Source organism: Leopardus geoffroyi, chromosome B4 (assembly GCF_018350155.1).
Source record: "Leopardus geoffroyi isolate Oge1 chromosome B4, O.geoffroyi_Oge1_pat1.0, whole genome shotgun sequence".
Lineage (NCBI taxonomy): Eukaryota > Metazoa > Chordata > Mammalia > Carnivora > Felidae > Leopardus > Leopardus geoffroyi.
The window spans coordinates 122,739,550-122,752,901 of record NC_059341.1 but is presented as its reverse complement, the minus strand read 5'-3'; the positions used below and the strand labels follow the sequence as shown (position 1 = coordinate 122,752,901).

General features: G+C 38.9%; 1 protein-coding gene across 2 annotated transcripts in view; it reads left to right on the top strand.

The window, feature by feature from the left end:
* Nucleotides 1-13,107, top strand: part of GNPTAB (N-acetylglucosamine-1-phosphate transferase subunits alpha and beta) — a 74,883-nt gene extending 61,776 nt beyond the window's left edge. For both annotated transcript variants that reach the window (XM_045465435.1, XM_045465436.1), the window contains 5 exons: nt 826-911; nt 1,158-1,256; nt 5,764-5,931; nt 9,191-9,281; nt 11,668-13,107. In XM_045465435.1, coding sequence (XP_045321391.1) covers nt 826-911; nt 1,158-1,256; nt 5,764-5,931; nt 9,191-9,281; nt 11,668-11,745 — 522 coding nt within the window. In that variant the 3' untranslated portion in view covers nt 11,746-13,107. The remainder of the gene's footprint in view (nt 1-825; nt 912-1,157; nt 1,257-5,763; nt 5,932-9,190; nt 9,282-11,667) is intronic.
* Nucleotides 13,108-13,352: the final 245 nt, after the last annotated feature.

Sequence of the window (13,352 nt, the reverse complement as noted above, 5' to 3'; positions counted from 1 at the left end):
ACTGTCTGTCTTTCCTCCTCTAGTTTTCTTTCTAAAGCTTATAAACTTTGGGTTCTTAGTAAGACTTTACAGTTACCAAACCCCTGCACTTACACAGAATTTGCATGTTTCTCAGGAATATGATTTACAGATAGAAAGCAGTTATTCTTGTGTTGTTACAGGCACAATTAAAGATTATTGAGAGATTTTAGTTCCCTTTTGAAATGCATACAATTTCCTTTATTAGCAAAGCATTTCAGTATTTGCCAGCTTTCTGGCATGAAATTTAGAATCAACAAATAAATATCCTTTGTATGTTAAGAATTAAGTAAAGTCTGCTAACGATTATAAGTTAGTCTTGAGGCTTATGCAAATAAACTGCTTGGAGCACAAGTACCAGTTATACTGGCAATATAAGTTAACATTACTCAAGTGAACTCTTAGCAACATGTTGGCTTCATTACTGTAAGTAACTGATTACATGTAGGTTATTTTCTAATTAGACTTTAAGAATGACAGGTTAGCTTATGAGTATCATGTAGACCAGTTCATAACAGTTTGTTAAAAATTTTTCTTTCTGAAAAAAAATTGTAACAATAACTTATGAGACTATTTTAACAGATAGTATATAGTAATGTGTGATTAAAAAAAAATTTACAAAAACAGGCAGTTAGCCTGCAGGCTGTAGCATGCCAATTAGATATTTTTCAAATATTGGATTAAAATATTTGTCTTTATTACTGAGCCTTTGGTTCCCTCCTCCCCCCTTACATTTTACAATGAGGTTAGTGCTTCACTTGCCTCACCCTGGTCTTGGCCTGATGCAATGTCTGTATTTTCTCATAGCCACCAGTCACTAAGAGTCTAGTAACCAACTGTAAACCAGTAACTGATAAAATCCACAAAGCATATAAGGACAAAAACAAATATAGGTAAGTAGTACGTACATTTTCTCTGTTTAAGAATAATTGTAGGAGTCTGGTATTTTCATAATTTTACAATAGTTTATCTCTTAAGCCTTTTAAAATTTATGTGAAATTGCTTTCTTTAGTAATACCAAAAGGTTAAGTCATTCTCAGGATGTTGACTATTAAAGTTTTATAAACTACTTTTCTTATTGAAATTTTGTTTTTATTCCCATATAAATATTTAAACTCTTTAAATGTTTTGATAATTAGGTTTGAAATCATGGGAGAAGAAGAAATTGCTTTTAAAATGATTCGTACCAATGTTTCTCATGTGGTTGGCCAGTTGGATGATATAAGGAAAAACCCCAGGTACTTTTTTTTTTTTAACCCATAAACTTTTTTGAGTACTTTTTTAAGTTCATAGCAGAGTTGACCAGAAAATAGAGAATTCCCACAACTTTAAACAATTACCTTTAATTATGCAAACAAACATGAAAAAAAGAAGGCAGTAGGACTCAAGAGAAGGAAGTGGCTTGTTTTGTTTGGAGTAGATGGAAAGGTCTAATGGTGAAGTAGAGTTTGAGCTAGAGAAAGCAGTTGCGAGTTGAGATAGGGTTCCCCCAGGCACAGGGACTAGCATGGACTTCTAAGAGTTTGGTGACATAAGCTATTCAGTGAGGCCAAGCCGTGGGCTCCATTGTGGGGAGTGAGGCCAGACAGCTGGGACTCTTGTAGCCTTTCTAAAAAGGTGCTTCCAGAAAAGTTGTTTTGGCAGTTAGACTTTTTAATTCAAAGTAAAGTTCAGATTAGTTTCTGAGGAAAAAGAAATGTTCTCATAAATGTGAAAATGAATCCAGTAAACTTCAGTCATTCCTTGGGGATGAATAAATGTTCAGGTTTATATTAGCCTTGAAAATTTCCAGCCTGGGCACCCTAACATTTGCCTAAGATAGTTTGATAAAAATTGGTTAAAACCTGCATTTTTGAGTTTTGAACTTTAGTGGGAAGCATTCCATCAGGAAAAATTTCATCAGGAAAAAAAGGTCTTTTTTTCTAGGAAAATTGAGTATGTCTCACCTGAGTCTTTTAAAATGCTTTTGTAAGTCTTTAGTTTCATTATATTATGATTTTATTTATAAATGATCAGAAGATATAAAATTTCTAGACATTTTAAAGCCATGGTATTTTTTTCTGAAAATCTCATTCCTGGTTGTGGGTGGGGGTGGAAATGGGAATTTTAAGAAAAATGGAAACACCTTTCATGCTTATTTAGTATATTCAGTAATTTGGTACAATACTTCCTACAGAATAACAAGTATTTCCCAGAAGCCAAGCAAACAGTAAGCCATCATAATAATCACCCGGCTTGCAGCTGTCTGTATTTGCTGTTCCCTCTGACTGGAATGCCCTGCCCTAAGTTTTAAAAATAACTTTAAAAACCAATTTCAATACTTGCTTTTTGCTTCTCCCATTTGTTGGTGTGCTCTCTCAGTCATTTAGTTATCTATAGCAATACCATGTGAGAATTTGTAGTTTTCAGTTGTACCTTATACTTTTATGTCTTTGTGCCAGTTTGAAAGTTTTTGGATGAGCAGTTCATAGACCTACACGGTACTTAAAGAGACAGGATTTTAACTAGAAAGACACATGGCGGTCCAGGTTTAGTGTCTCCCCGGCCCAGATACCTCCTGTGACCTTGAACAGTCTTACCATTTTTAACTCTTGATTTGCTTTGTTTTACTTTTATGGGTGCTCATTTATTTTTCTTTTAATGTTTATTTATATTTGATAGAACACAAGGGGGGAGGAGAAGAGAGAGAAGGAGACACAGACTCTGCAGCAGACTCTAGGTTCTGAGCTGTCCACACAGAGCCCGATGTGGGGCTCGAACCCACAGACCATGAGATCATGACCTGAGCTGGAGTCCGTTGCCCATCCGACTGAGCCACCCAGGTGCCCCTATGTGTGCTCATTTTTAAGTTAGGAGTGGAAAACCAGTATTCTGACTGAAAGTTTAAGGACACACTTGCACCATTAACAAGGAGTCTGGGCTAGGCTGAATCCAGGCTTTTTCTTCCAGCCTCCTCATCTCTGCTGCCCTCCTGCTTGTGTTGGCTTCATCTTCAGGCGGGAGATAGGGCAGCCACAGTAATTCTAGATGGCCCTGCAGATGGAGCCATGCTCTGAGGCAGAAAGGGACTGCCCCTTTTGTGCTGTCCCTCCACTTTTACTCCAGTCACTGACTGTGAAGAGGAGGGATTCATGTAGAGTCAGGAGCTGCCTCGGGGGTGAAGTGGGCTTGCCTCCCTTTGAATCAGCTCATGGGGAGAGAAATACTGAACAAAATGCAAATTCTCTTTGGAAGAAAGGGGGTGGTGTTTGCTGGGCACCCAGCAGGGTCTGCTTTAGCTACTTGTATCCACCCCCACCCTTTGTCTCATGCACATGCCTTCTTTTTTCATTTTTCCCAACTTTCTGAAAAATTTTGAAGATACAGAAAAATTGAAAGAAAAAATAGTACAATAAATCTCATAAATACTTAACCCAGATTTTAAAATTGTCAGCATTCTGTCATATTTGCTTGATCTCTTTTTATCTACACATACACAGACACACACACACACACACACACACACACACAGGTTTTGTTTTTGTTACCGGATGGTTTTTTAACCATCTGAAAATTAGTTTCAGACATCCATATACTTTACTTCTCATTATTCTAGTACATATCTTCTAAAGCCAAACCATTCTCCTTTATTTTTATTTTTCAAACATTTTTGAGAAGGAGCATGTGCGTGCGTGGGGTAGGGACAAAGAGGGGTGGGAGAGAGAATCCCAAGCAGGCTCCACACTGTTAGAGCAGAGCCCGACACAGGGCTCAAACTCACAAACTGAAATCATGGCCTGAGTTGAAAACAAGAGTCAGACACTTAACCTCTTGAGCCACCAGGAACCCTCAAACCATTCTCCTTTATACCAAAGACCATTAACATGTATCTGAGAACCATAACAGTGACTAATACCACCTAATAGATCATCTATATTCAAATTTCCCTAGTTGCCTCCAAATGCCCTTTATAGCTATTTTTTTTTTTTTAATTTTTTTTTCAACGTTTATTTATTTTTGGTACAGAGAGAGACAGAGCATGAACGGGGGATGGGCAGAGAGAGAGGGAGACACAGAATCGGAAACAGGCTCCAGGCTCTGAGCCATCAGCCCAGAGCCTGACGCGGGGCTCGAACTCACGGACGGCGAGATCGTGACCTGGCTGAAGTCGGACGCTTAACCGACTGCGCCACCCAGGCGCCCCTAGCTATTTTTTTTTAAATGCAGGATATAATTAAATCAAGGCTCATGCATTGTTATTTTGTTAACCTGCCTTTTTAGTACTCCTTTAGTTTAAAGCAGTCCTCAAATTTATTTATATTATTTTTTTTTTAATTTTTTTTTTTCAACGTTTATTTATTTTTGGGACAGAGAGAGACAGAGCATAAATGGGGGAGGTGCAGAGAGAGAGGGAGACACAGAATCGGAAACAGGCTCCAGGCTCCGAGCCATCAGCCCAGAGCCCGACACGGGGCTCGAACTCACGGACCGCGAGATCGTGACCTTGCTGAAGTCGGATGTTTAACCGACTGCGCCACCCAGGCGCCCCAGCAGTCCTCAAATTTAGAGAGTAGATAGGATAATGAACTTTCACCCATCACTCATCTTCAATAAGAAGTGATTTATGGTTGTTCTTTCATCTAAACACATTCCTTTACTACCACTTCCTGATTGTTTTTATGTAAATCTCAGACACTGTATCATTTTATCTCCAGATTTATACATATATATTTCTCTAAATTATAACGACTCTTTAAAAATAACCAGAATATCATTATTTATTCCTTAATATGATAAACTATCTGGTCAGTGCACACATTTCTCCAGTTGTCTTTTCTAAGCATTTATGTTTTTTAAGTTTATTGATTTGAAGTGGTATCAAGTAAATTCACTGCATTTAAATCTACAGGTTTTCCCTCAGCCTCTCTTAGCCATATAATTTTTTGTGTGTATACGAAGAAATCCACTTATATATTCTGTTATTTTTCCTTACTTAGGATTTCTCTGATTGTGTCTCAGTTCTTTTTGTGTGTGTGTGTGTGTGTCTCAGTTCTTTAACATGTTCCTAGGTCTCTGTTTTTCCTATAAACTGGTAGTTGAATCTGAGAGCTTTATTAAAATTTGGTGGGGGTATTTTTGTTGTTACTTCTTTTTTTTATTTTAAAATGCACAAGTACTTCAAAACTGGCATTATCCCTGACTACTGTTTCAGTGGGTGACTTTGCCTTGAAGGGAACTTGAAACAAGTAGGGAAGCATCTGTCATGTGCTTTTTGCTAGAACAGTAGTATCTTATAGGTTCGTTGGAGATATATTAAGAAGTCATCAAACTCACAGAATCTATAGCTATAAGGTACCATATCTATGTCACTGTTCTTAGTACTATAACTGTGGCAGTTTAGAGAACTTGCTTTTAGGTGCTTAACAGTTTTTCCCCTGGCTGCCAACAAAAATGCTCTAGTCAGTAAACTACATTTATTAAACACGTAACTGGGGACATGCTAAACAGAAATCATTAAATTAATTTACTCCCAACAGCCAGAAGGCACTTTTAAGATTATCTTCCCTAACTCTTCTTTGTTTTATAGGTGAGGAATATCCAAAGAAAATTTTATAGGATATTACGCTCCCAGAGAATCATATCAGTACATGCAACAGCTTGGAACACGAGTTCATTTAAAATATACTTGGAATCTACATTTCTTGTTTTATTATGTCAAGATCATTCTTACCATAACCAATAACCCCAGATCTCTATTATCTCTAGGAAGTTTGTTTGCCTGAATGACAACATTGACCACAATCATAAAGATGCCCAGACAGTGAAAGCTGTTCTCAGGGACTTCTATGAGTCCATGTTCCCCATACCGTCCCAGTTTGAGCTGCCAAGGGAGTATCGAAACCGTTTCCTCCACATGCATGAGCTGCAGGAATGGTAAGGTCTCATGTTCACATATGGTGTGTGTGTGTGTGTGTGTGTGTGTGTGTGTGTGTGTTTTAGAGAGATGAAATTTCTTTAATGTATTATTTGATCTATAATTACTTTGTAAAAATACACTTAAAAGTTTTTAATGAGCTTACTGGCCAAGCACATCTGCTGAGCCTCATTCTCTGCCATAAGAATAGCTACCCTATTTCTTGAGTACCTGCTGTATGGGAGGAGAACATAGTAACAGAAGGTGAGTGATTTGCTCAAGGTGAAGTAGCTGAGAAGTGGTAAATCCAGCCTGATTTCCAACCCTCCAGTTCCACTGTAATCCAAAGCAATTTTATAAATGTTTCCTTCATGTCTTATTTTACTACTATTTACCCCATGCAGGGCTAGGAATACATAGACGAAAGGAGTATGGTACCAGGCTATGAGGCATTCACAGTCCCTTCAGGGAGACAGGCTGCAGGCAAACAGTTGTGATACCAAGTGCTGTGGCATGGTTCAGTGCTACTGGAGTTTGGATGAGGGAGTAGCTAATTCTGTTAGGGGAAGGTGACATTTGGACCTGGTTTTGAATTATGAAAAGGACATTTCCAGGTAGGAAAGCATGTTCCTGGTAGAAGAAATGGCATGTGCAAGGCACAGAGGTGTAAAATAGAGTGCTTTGGAGAGAAGGGAGAGATTGTGAAGGGCTGTATCTGAATTAGGCTTTTTTTCTTTAGAGAATGGGGCTCCCCAGAGAAATTTTTTTAGATGTTTGTAGTGATCAGACTTCATGATTTGGAAAGATAACTAATAGTATGGGGTTGGACTGGTGAGGAAGTTGTTTGGAGTGAGACAGTATTGTCTAGAAACTGGAGGCAGGGATACAAGTACTAAGCATTTTAGTAGTTATGAAACAGTCAGTCAAGGTGTGAAGCAAGGACACACAGTTCAGGAAATAAGGAGAAAGCAGTAGACAGAATTGGGACAGATTGTAGAGAGAAAATTAGCAATCTTGGCAACTAGAATGCTTTGGTGTCTTGGAGTTGGGAAAGTGAGACAGCATGTAGATTGCTAATATTTATATATTTTTATTTTTGAAATGAGAAGTTATTACTAAATTGTGGGTCTTGTCTTCTAGGAATGGTTTCTCCTCATTTTATTTTCCTTTAGCTCAAAGGAAAAAGATTTCTGGATGGTTTCCCCAAATCCAGTTTGTGACTTAATTTATCTTCAAGGGCCTAATTGAGTGAGAAAGGAGTGGGCTTAAGAGTAGTGAGAGGACTTTGATTTCTGTGCTATACAAATGAGATAAATCAGGTGTAGGACCTTTTTTCAATTCCCTGATCTGGGGGCTTCATTTTCCTCATCCTGCTCCACTTCTGGATCATCTCTCACTGCTGAGCACCAACACCACCCTACCTTCTAGAAACTTTACTTTTTCTCTTTCCTTTCATGACATCATGCTCCTGTGTCCCCTATTACCTTTCTCTGGTTTCCTGATAGGCTTTCTTCTTGTTCCTTGGGTACAGCACTTTCTGCACTGTACAGCAGTCTATAGGGTGCACTTGTCTCTCCTGGTAAACTGTGAGCCCACTTCAGGAGCAGAGATGGTGTCTTACTCTTTTTGAGTCCACAGTGCCTCTCTAGCACATGGTAGGTGCTTGGTGGATGTGAGTGACTGAGGAAACCTCCAGCTCTTTTAAGGTTCTCTGGTTGCTGGGACAATTTTTTAGTTGTGTTACAGTCTGTGGTTTCTTGGCTCTTTAAATTACATATTGATTCTGAATGACACTGTAGACATTAACTGATTGCATTGGTTGTGATCCTATTAAGAGACATAGGAAATACAGGAGGAAAAACAGACGTACCATTATCAATACGGGACTTGAAGTAGAGACATCCACTGCCAAACTGTAAATGAGGTTCTGAACTCAGTGCAGAGGCCTAAATTTGGTAGTCATTAATATATCTTACAAGCCTATGTTAAAAGCATATGTTTAATCTTCATAATAAATTATTTCCAAATTACAGATGAGGAAACTGTGCTTTACTGCCTCTATCCCCAATATCCTATTTCCAAGTCCAGTTGCTTCTACTCTCAGATTGTCTCTTCTGTTGCTTCTTTCATTCTCACTGCCCTTCACTAGGTTTTCATACCCAGACTAATGTGACTGCCTGGCTGGTTACCTCTGGTCACCTGCCATGCATCCTTCAGATGGCCACCTTTTTCACCCCGATTGTCTCTCTCTCTCACACACACAGACACACACCTGCCATTTCATATGCTTTCCCACTAGAGTATTATGTCCAAACCCCATTGCATGGTTTTCCAGAACACCTGCAGTTTATGCCCATCTGCCTTGCCGTGGCTTAGCTCTCTCCCTGATGCCCCCTAGGCCTGACTTCCTTCATTCTGCAGGACTCAGCTTGCTAATCTGACTCTGCTGATGCTCACAGCCTTACTCAGCTAAATGCGTTCCCTCTCTGCTTCAAGGCTTGAATGAAATGTCACCATCCCTGAGGTGCTTTCTTCATTATGCTGTTTTCCCCAAGACTTTGCTTTTTTTTTTTTTTTTTAAATTTTTTTTTTTTCAACGTTTTATTTATTTTTGGGACAGAGAGAGACACAGCATGAACGGGGGAGGGGCAGAGAGAGAGGGAGACACAGAATCGGAAACAGGCTCCAGGCTCCGAGCCATCAGCCCAGGGCCTGACGCGGGGCTCGAACTCACAGACCGCGAGATCGTGACCTGGCTGAAGTCGGACGCTTAACCGACTGCGCCACCCAGGCGCCCCAAGACTTTGCTTTTGATAATACATTTTTGGGTCCATCTTGTGTGATGGCTGTTCATCTGCAGGTCAGTGACTCCCCAGGTCGGTAAACACTTTAGAGCATGGACTTCGTCTTGTTCATCCGTCTGTATCCACAGGAAGTATTGACTGAGTGACTATGAAGAAATGGATATGAATGAATAAATAAAAGTAAATGAAAGTGTGCTTTTGTTTAAATTCTAAATGCTAGAAGTAATTTTCTTTTGAAGGCCTCTTTTCTGCCTGGATAACTTTTACAATTCAGATATAATGTTTACCATGACATAATGAAAAATCTGAACTCGTGTTGGAAACATACATTGTATTAACATTTTCAAATTGCCTCCAGTGATTTTGTGTTTCAAGACTTTTTGGTAAACTAGCATATAACTAATACAGTGAAACTGTGCACAGAAACCAAAGACTGTAAGACAAACATATTTGTTTTTTCTCTCTCTCTGAATAGGAGAGCATATCGAGACAAATTGAAGTTTTGGACTCATTGTGTACTAGCAACATTGATTATGTTTACTGTATTCTCATTTTTTGCTGAACAGGTAAGTGTTACATACTTTATGTGGAGATCAAACTTTTTTAATATGTGAATATTTGATTCTTTTAGTAAGTGACATTAATTTACAACAAGAAAATTTTAATTTCTTTTGGCATATAACTCAGGTGTCGATATGTCAAACATATTTCAAAATATTCAGGCAACAAACATAATAGCTTTTTATTCATTTACCTTCTGGATACACTACGAGTATTCTTTTTTACCTGGAATTCAGTAGATTAACTTGTAGACATCAAGCTAAAACAAAAAGTCTCTAAGTATTTCTAACCAAAAAACCACCTAGAATCCTCATCTGATACTGATTTTGTATGGGTTTCCAATTTTTTTTCTTATAACCTTTCTAAAAGGTGACCACCACAGTGTCTTATCTTCAGGTCTCCCAGTGTTCTGTGGACAGTGCCCATTGTGCTTGTGTTTCTCTCAATTACATTTCCTTTGAATTGCTGGGAGTTCTCTCCATGCAGGCATGCACACAACTCCTTCAGGAGTATAAGAGAGGTTTGTGAGGTAAAAAGAAAGGGATCAAAGAATCCTTATTTGGTGTAGGCATGCAATGCTCTAAACAGAAAGGGCTGAAGAAGAAAGGGAACAGTGTCTGGGCTGACCTGACTTACTGGGGCATGCAAACCTCGCCTCAGCCTTCATTTGAGGTGACTGTTGAGTGGAGATTTTCTAGCTGTCACTTATGGGAAACTTGCACTGAGTTTACATAAACTGAGAAGGAGGAAGAGGCTGAAGTATTGAGAACCTTAGAATAAGCAGTGCATGGGCCTTCTGCTGCAAATGGAAGGAAATGAGGAAATGGAGATTGGGCAGTTGAACAGGATTGCTATTTAATCTTCACCTGCATCCCAGTAAATCTTGTTCTTGATATTTGTTGCCATTATTCCTGGCGGGTAAAAATCTTAGAAAAAAATCTTTAAAAAAAAATTGTTCCTGCTTTAGAACAGAGGTCCAATGAGGAACGTATGAGTCAGCTGTGTGCTGCCTGTGATGGGGAAGGAGAGGCATCTCAGCTCAAAGGAACAGCTCATGGCAGTGGGAAGGAACAAGAGGGCCAGTCTTTCATCTGGCCAGCAGAGAACAGGGAACTAGAAAAGGGAAGAATAAATCCTCTCTTGTCTCCTTGCTCTTTACCTACTTGAAGCAAATTCCTTAACCTCTACCACACTCCCCAACAAACCAGCCAGTGCTGCTGCTTCCTCTGCCCCACAGTCCCAGCTAGCTCATCACTCAAACCGTGGTGGCCTGTGCTTGGGCAAAGCCCTGCTTCTACCTTGAGATGGAGGGGTAGACAGTATGATCCCAAATTGAAACCATAAAGAACACATTTGTTTTTCTCACTGACGCTTTGTTATGATGGGGGTCAGGTTTTTTATTTCAGATGTATCATGGATGGGGCGCCTGGGTGGCGCAGTCGGTTAAACGTCCGACTTCAGCCAGGTCACGATCTCGCGGTCCGTGAGTTCGAGCCCCGCGTCGGGCTCTGGGCTGATGGCTCAGAGCCTGGAGCCTGTTTCCGATTCTGTGTCTCCCTCTCTCTCTGCCCCTCCCCCGTTCATGCTCTGTCTCTCTCTGTCCCAAAAATAAATAAACGTTGAATAAATTTTTTTTTTTAATTTTTTTAAATGTTTATTTCTGAGACAGAGCATGAGTGGGGGAGGGGCAGAGAGAGAGGGAGACACAGAATCCGAAGCAGGCTCTAGGCTCTGAGCTGTCAGCACAGAGCCCGACGCAGGGCTCGAACTCACAAACCTGAGATCATGACCTGAGCCGAAGTTGGTCGCTCAACCAACTGAGCCACCCAGGCACCCCGGATAAATGGTTTCTATGAGAAGTATTTATCCAAGTTCTAAGCCAATAATTTACAAAGTAGCGTTTTGTGTTAAAACCCATTTCACAAATTAGGTATTACCTATATTTTCAAATGATATTGCTATGTTTAAGGGGAAAGTGATAGGATTTTAATACAGGGTTTTAAAAAAATTGACATATTTAGTCATTTTCAGATCGAGAGGCAGTGTTTTAATAAGCTACACAGGTTTCTAGAAAGACTTGACAAACAGGTATCTTGAAAATAAATATGCTTGGTAATCACTATGTAAAAATTTGTGGTTATAGGTCTTTTAAATAGTGGAGCTGGGCCAAAATAATTTTAATCCTTGTGGGTTTAAATATTTTGTGGGCACATATCTAGGCATATTGACTCTATAACAAAAGTAGTAGTTGGTTTTATTTTGGGGAGGAATGATGGAGACTTGTTTGCTTTTTTTTTTTTTTTTATGTAGAAGACTGGAAATGATTAATGACTATCAGAATTTAACATGTGTCGACATGGAGAAAATTTATTTTCTGTCTTTATTATCTAGTTAATTGCACTAAAGCGGAAGGTATTTCCGAGAAGGAGGATACAGAAAGAAGCTAGTCTCGATCGAATCAGGGTATAGAAGATCTTCATTTGAAAATCATCTACCTCAGCATTCACTGAGCATTTTAAAACTCGGCATCACAGAGATGTCTTCGTGACATCAGCCAGCTTGGCCTGAAGAAGGAAAAGCATCCAGTACAATACTTGTTTTGTGGTGTGAATATAGCCTACTGACCAGTAATTGTTTAAACAAGACGTGGAAAACTTGTGTGCTGAGCAGCTCTGGACTGGTTTTACTTTTAAGGCATTTGCTCCTGGACCCATCATTCTTTTACTGAAAAGGCTCACTGACAAGAGACAGCTGCTAAGTTCCCATAGCAACCATTGCCAATTAACTTTCACATGAGAAGCCTTGGCTAGCTTGGGAGCCATTGCTAAGAGAACCCAGTCTTTGCATTCCAAAGCCTTTTGCTGTGGTTTTACATTTTTGGGTTTTTTTGTTTTTGTTTTTCCCATTTCCTATTTTTAAAATAAGTAGCTACTAAGTTAACTAGTTACCCTTGCTTCCGAAAATAATGAATTGGGATATCTAAACACATTTTTATAGATGTTATTTAAATAATGCAACAATACCACCTCCTACTGGAAATACCTAAATTATGGATTTTATTAACATTTAAGACTGTAAGTGGTCAACTACTGAGGAGATCAATGACTGACATCTGAAGTACTTTGTGCTTGTTTACTTCAGCCCCTAAGAATGTGATTTCATGTGGAGGCCTAATTACAAAGGGCTAGAGTTAAGTAGCAGAGCTACCTTTCAGATGTAATTATGTTTTGGAAATGTACATATTCAAACAGAAGTGCCTCATTTTAGAAATGAGTAATGCTGATGGTACTGGCACATTACAGTGGTGTCTTTTTTAATACTCAGCATAATTCTAGTAGCTATCTCTTTCAGCTGGTTTCATATAATGCAGGGGTCAGCAAACTTTCTGTACACATAGTAAATATTTGCAGGCCATATGTATCTCTGTTGCATATTCTTCTTTATTGTTTAGGTGTTTTATTTTTTTTTAACCTTTAAAAATGTCAAAACCGTGTTTAGCTTGCAGCTGTACAAAAACAGGCCACCAGCTGAATTTGGCCCACAGGCCATTGTTTGCTGACCACTGGGATAGAGAACTAGTATTTTTATGTATGAGTAAGCCCTGATGTTCAGCTCTATTTTATTTATATCATTATATGGTGGATTTCTGGAGACCAGATTCCGTAAGTCCTTTTTGAACTCTAACAGGTATTTTAGATCATGATCTCAACAGTATTCTTTCAAAATGGCACACATATTTTGTAAAAAAAAAACTTGTAAATACAGTGTTTGTGCTACAAGAGTTATGTATTTCAAAATGTGAAATCTCATAAAAACTTACATTTTGTCTGATGCTTTGATTTTTAAATCTTTGAGGAATGAGTTTATTGTTATCCAGAGTCCATAATCACTTGAGTGCTTGTACAGTGTATCAGTGTCTACTGAACACTACTGATAATAAATGGAAAGTAGTGTAGGAAGGTAGTACTAGAACATACTGGAGAATGTCCTTTTATAGGGGGGAAAATAAGTTCTAAATGGGATTTATTATACAGTAAAAATTTAGGATGTATCTGGGTATTCTAAACATGAATTTA